At 40.8% G+C, this 6,176-nt stretch overlaps 1 protein-coding gene across 2 annotated transcripts in view; it reads left to right on the top strand.

Annotated features, from left to right (window-relative positions):
- Positions 1-6,176, top strand: part of LOC107082622 (cAMP-specific 3',5'-cyclic phosphodiesterase 4B-like) — a 93,343-nt gene that overhangs the window by 76,835 nt on the left and 10,332 nt on the right. For both annotated transcript variants that reach the window (XM_015371396.1, XM_015371397.1), the window contains one exon: positions 2,410-2,522. In XM_015371396.1, coding sequence (XP_015226882.1) covers positions 2,410-2,522 — 113 coding nt within the window. The remainder of the gene's footprint in view (positions 1-2,409; positions 2,523-6,176) is intronic.

Below are 6,176 nucleotides of genomic sequence, written 5' to 3'. Positions count from 1 at the left end.
CTTCTCGTTGCGTCACCTCAACCCGCCTCAAAGCCAACGCTGATTGGACGTTCGTTTGGTGAACGGCTCCAAATTTTCTTTAACGGAGAGTAGCCAGACTGATCTGCGAGTGAAACCTTGAAAGCTCGCAAGATCAGGATGGTCTCACGAGGCTACCATCCATCATCCCTTCTTATGAAAGCAGAGTCACTAGGCTGATGCCTATCTCCATCGGTTACTGGGCGAGAGGCAGGGTACACCCTGCCAGGTCGCTATTCCATAACAGGGTGTTCAAAGTGAACAAACAGCATGGCTATAATGGCTTTGATTCTGTTCTGTTTCTCAGCCAGTTGACCCACTTAAAACTGTCCTTTCTACACTCCTGTGTGAAATATCTAATTTTAAATCATTTTGATAAACCATGTGTAAATGTGACCCAGTATGGTTGGCTCTCAGCTTCGCTATGCTTACTGAGTTTGATTTTTAACCCAAGGGGTTACAATGACATCAAGGCTACAAAGCAGAGGGTTAAAAAGAGCAACTTCTATGCTTGTTTTTGGCTCGATGGCTCAACTCTTTAACAGCCATCAATAGTTGGAATGCACCCTAGACATACTGTCTATTCAACATAGACACACAGAGAATTAATAACCATGCCTGAAGCTCGCTGACAATTCAGAAAGAACAATCGACTCTTCTTTAGTACAAGCAGCTTAAAACCAAGATGAGGGGCAAAGTAGGAAGCTGGTGTAAGAGCTGTCACTTTCTATTCTGTGTCTAAAGGTTTCGGCTCAATGAACCAGTGGTTCCTCCGACTACTTTGAACCACAAACTTGGCTTCCCCTTGTAAACGAGTTTTCAGGTTCTCTGAGGCCTCTGAGAAAAACCAAAGCAAGCGTTCTGAAGTTAGTTATAACTGTGGCATGATTTTTTAGAAAACTACGGATGACCTTAAACAGCTAAAATTTCCCTTTCTGTATTGTTTAGAGAAATTATTCTCATCATCTGGTTCTGATCACAGTTAAAAGTGGGCGGTATCCTCAGCTGCGGCGTTCATGTCTGAGGCTTTTTTACCCTTCTTTGTTAAAAAGAGGCGGTTAGAAATCTGTACGCCATCACTGTTTGAAGGGCTTTGATCTGCTATATTGACGTAAATTGGAGAGCAGCACGCTGGCTGTCTTGTTAGGTTAAGCATATGGCCTAAATTTCTTCCATGTGTGAAGCCCTATGAAGCAGAGATCAGTCTTTTCCATAAAAAAAGGGGGGGAAGGTGGGGAGATCCAGATGCATTCAATAGCCCCTCCCTGCTGGCAGAAATCCTCTGTATTTCAGAGGAAAAATTGTCTCCTCTTTGTTTCCTCATATGTGCACATCTTATTTCTTCTAAACCGGTCTTTTCCCTCTAAATACCCACGCTCCCAGCAGATGTGAGTCATCAGTGGTAAAGAAAAAGGCACGGCTGTTAACTCGAACAACATCGATCCTGGGTTTTCATTAGCAGATCTGCTCCATGTTTTGCAAAAGGTTCAGAGCCAAAGAGGAAGTGCTTTGGTTTCTTTGGCAGGAGTAAGACTCTGGCCTGACTTCCCCCAGTTTGGGGAGTAAAAAAAGTGCCTCTCATGTTGCTTGTGCAAACAACTGTTAGCGTTTGATATAAATTTTTTCCTTCCTTTCAGAGGATTTGAGAGGAGAGAGGCCATTTATGAGGCATGGTGGCGTGGGCTGCAGCTGAGCCAGTTAACAGTACAACCTCGTGTTTCAGAAGGGAAGAGAGACGGAGAAACGGGGTCATTTTTCTTTGAAGCAGAGCAGCAAAGCACTACTACACTTATCACCCACAATGGTGTAAAGAACAAAACACAAGAGACCACATAGTTGGAGTTAAAAAGAAGTGAAAGTGTTTCTTTAATGTAAAGCCCCTCCTTTGGAGAGGAAAGATACACAGGGTCACTGTCCTATGTGGTTAGATGGTGGGGGGTCTCTTACGCACTGGCAGTAGGAGGCAGTGGTCTCCTTAGCTTTCACGCCACTTGTTTAGACGAATAGGAGTGAAAAGGGAAGAAGTTAATGAGAGGCTGCCTGAGAAGGGGTGGGGGAACCAGACAGAGTGGGAGGGGGGTCTGCAGAGTTCACTAGCGCGAGGGGGAAAGAAGGGGTACGCTGAGAATGAGGCTGCACATTGAAACCTCTACGCTCAGTCTGTCTCTAAACCCAACTTCCCTGAACTTTCTGAGAGCGTTGCAAAGATGAAGGAGCTCTGTGTGCACCCCTCCCCCTCTTCCTCTACGTCTTCCGGATGTCCTTCATGCCAGCCCCCCATGCGATCAGGGCACTCTGGGACCCTCGGGGCGCCGCGCGCGATGTCGACAGGCTCAGCCGTGGCCATGGATCCGCTGGGACCTGATTACGTGTCCGTGTGTCTGTTGGCAGATGAGTCCTACCAGAAGCTGGCCATGGAGACGATGGAGGAGCTGGACTGGTGTCTGGACCAGCTGGAGACCATTCAGACCTACCGGTCCGTCAGCGACATGGCCTCAAACAAGGTAGGCTGGAGCTTTCTGTCCAAGCTTTGGGTTCCGGTCTCTGAAAGCAGAAATGTGATCACACTGAAACCCTGTGTGTTTGGAAAGCTTCTTTTTTAATTTTTTCAAGAACAAAATAATTAGATTAAATTTAATTTGTCCTTCTGTGGTTTAAATTTGTAATATCTTCACTCAGAAACACAATAGAACAATAATTTTTTCACAGTAGATGTTGATGAACCTGCAGAACAACAGTTGGACTCTGGACCGATTTGATTCCTCTCCTCCACACTTCTCCATAACTGCTCTATCTGCAGCTTGTTTATTCATATGCACGCAGTATGCAAAATGTTTGTCACCACATTGACGCACTTGCAAATTGCTTTAGGGATGTCTTACATAAAAAAAGAGAAGTGTGAGTAGCATGTTTTACATAAAGACAACAAAGTTCCTGTTATCTCTCTGGGTCTTTGACTCCTGCCTTATGGAAATGGATGTAGGTTGTTTGCAAATATGTTTTAGCAGCTCGCTGTAAAGGGGCTCGATTAGAAATAACCGGAAGCATCAATCATTTTGACATGGGATGTTTATTAATCTACTTTAATAACAACTTTACTCTCCAAGTTGAAATTCAGATAAAAAAAATACTTTATTAATCCCAAAGGGGGAAAAAAATTAAAATTTTCTAGAACGTATAGCTAACATTTAAGGTCAAAGCAAACACAGACACTATGGCAGCTTTTTTTAAAGTAGGCCTTAAAATCAGTAAACTGTATCACGGTCTTTATCAATTTCAATTTGTATAATAGCAAAGTAAAGCTTGGAGGGGATGTGTTGAGGTCTATGATGTTTCAGAGGCCATGCATTCACTAAGAGATTTTAACTGCTTTATGTAAAACAACCAGAGAGATAGAAATATTGGACATTTAATAACTTAATTCAATTTTTTTCTCATTGCTCTTTGTTTTTTTTTATTACTACAGACGTTTAATCTATGCAGCTTTAATAACCCTAGCTTTTCTTTTCAACAGGTTTTCCTGTTGTAGAAGTAGTTTAACTAGTATTAGTTTCACATAAATGTATAAATACAAAAACTTTCAATCAAACCTTAGAATATTTTATGTTTTGATTTAACTTTAAAAGTTAGCAGTTGTTTCTCCTGCAGACGTAGATGTATAGAACAAAGATCTGCTACCTACTAAGTGTTTTTTTTTAAAGAATGTTGTTATACCATAATACCAGTATAAAAAATGCTGTTTTTTTTGTTTTTGTTTTTTGTTTTTTTTATTATAAAAAAAGTACAAAATATTGACAAAACATGAAATTAAACACAGAAAAATTACTCATAAATTTAAGAAATTAAATATATACAGAAAACCAAGGAACAGTATAAATGCTGGTTAATTAGTCAAGCTATCTGCTCAGTGGCAGCCCTGCAATCAGCTGCTAAAATAACTTCTCCCTCAAACATCGCTGATCATAGTTGTAGATCTTTTTTTTTTTCTATCAAGAGTTATAGATGGGGCTCCTTTAGGAGCTGTGGGCCGCCACTGTGCAGCGCCTGGGGAGCAGTGTGGGGTTAAGGGTCTTGATCAGAGACCTAGAGTGCCGGCTGTGGGGATCATTCTCAAAACAAAAAAACTGAGAAATCTCCGGTTACCGCAGCACTTCCTCTGGTTTCTTGATATCAGAAGTTTAAGCAGTGTGGTATGATGGTTTTGGAACTAGTAATCTACCAAAGATCAGACTCATAGTTGGCTTCTATCATTCAGTTCAACTCAAAATTACTTGATTGATGCCAAATGAATTTAATTTTGTTGCAACTCATATGATAGCAGTTTACCAAGATGTAGGAAGGACAGATCTCCTGTAGTGGTCCGTCTTACAGTGGGTGTAGAGTAGCCTCTGACTGAAGACACCCTGTCCAATAAAGGGATGCTCAGAGTTCCTTTATTAAGTTGAGTCTCTGTAAAATAATTTCCAGAGGATCTAGCGGAGGCATCAGAACAGTCTTCTTTTTTATAAAATGATATAAATTCTGTAATCTGTGCAATCATATAAGCATACTGGGGTGGAACGGTTCACAAAATCCACGGTTCGGTTCGGTATATGTTGATTGTTAGCCTGACATGTTGGTCGTGTTGCTGTTAGCATAAACAAAACGTGTTGCACAGTGCTTGCACACTGTTGCACTTTTATCCACAACTTTCTTTCCGCCGTCATCGTAGGTCACTCTAAATGCAAAGTGGTCCCATACAGCAGACCTATAAAGTGCTGCTGGCGCGTCTTCCAACTCCTGTTCTTTCCCACTCGCTATACCCACACAATTCTCCACAACAACTGATTTTTTTCTGCTACACCCGGCTACGCTGCTTCGCTTCTTCTTGTTTACTACTGGTGGTTGGCTTTGGTCGCAGTACCGCCACCTTCTGCTCTGGAGTGTAAACGCTTCGCCTATGAGGAAAAGGAGCAGCGCATGAACCGAACGCAACACACACGCAAACTGAACCGAGACAGTCGAACCGAACGGTTCAGACGGTTTTCATAAACCGTTCCATCCCTAAAGCATACAGATGCTAACTTCGCACACTAAATGTTTGAATCCCTCTTTATTTATTTCTAAGGTATAAACTAAACATTGACCAAGAACGCAACATATTTGGACTTTACTTCCAAAGATAGGCGTAATAGGTCTTCCATTAGATTTCCCTCTTTTCTCAGTTGTTGTTAAAAAGTGTCATTTCCTTGTTTTTTTTTAAAAGGTAATTATAATTTAAATAAGAAAAAAAATCTATTATCTGATTCCACATCGCCAACATTTATTTATCTTGTTTTAAGGGCAAAAACACTAAATTAATCGGCAGATCATATTATTCACATGTTCAGAAAAAGGCAAATCCTTTTACTTTAAGATATTTTTACTTGGTTTTTTTTTTTATCAGTTTTCGTTGTGTTCCAATTGGTCCAGTCACTCGAAAGCAAAACGGATGCAGGAAGTGTAAATGGGCCAAAAATAAATAAATACATAAGTCTGAAAATCACAAGGTTCCATTTAATTAAGAGACAATTGGTGTTTATGGCTAAAATTTAAACTGCCTGTTGTGTCTCATTAGAAGTTATGAAATCATCAGTGTAACTGGAATCCATAGTTTGTAATTGGTTTCAACAAACAACATCAGAGAGCACATTGAGAAGTTATGTTTTTATAGAAACATGGGAAAAAAATCACTGCTAGAATGATTCAAAACGCTTAAAATCGACCCAGATATTTTGCTGCGACAGGTGAGTAAATCCAGTGTAGTAAAGTTGTTATAACAATAAAGTGGAACTAAATGAGAACCCTGATGTTCGTGTAGACTCAACAAAGAAGCCGCTCAGACCTAATTACTTCCCTTCGCTTTGATGCACACAAGTCTGCTTAATTCATACAAAGTTCAACAAAATTATAGTGCTGTGCAGATTATTAGTCACCCTCCCAGCTAACAGTGCAGACACTATGGCGACATCAGAATATAAACACTTGGTGTGGTATTGTCTGTTTTTTTTTTCTTTCTTTTTTTCTCGGCCAATGTGGTCAAAAGGAGGATTAGGTTTGGGAGGGATGTTGTCAGACCACATGATGGGTGACTGTGACCGTGACACCTTTTTCCTGTCTCCTTTTATTTCCTCTGCAAC

Source organism: Cyprinodon variegatus, unplaced genomic scaffold (genome assembly GCF_000732505.1).
Source record: "Cyprinodon variegatus isolate N-32 unplaced genomic scaffold, C_variegatus-1.0 Scaffold57, whole genome shotgun sequence".
NCBI classification, from domain to species: Eukaryota; Metazoa; Chordata; class Actinopteri; order Cyprinodontiformes; family Cyprinodontidae; genus Cyprinodon; species Cyprinodon variegatus.
The sequence above is the reverse complement of the archived record's forward strand: the minus strand, read 5'-3'. Positions and strand labels throughout refer to the sequence as shown.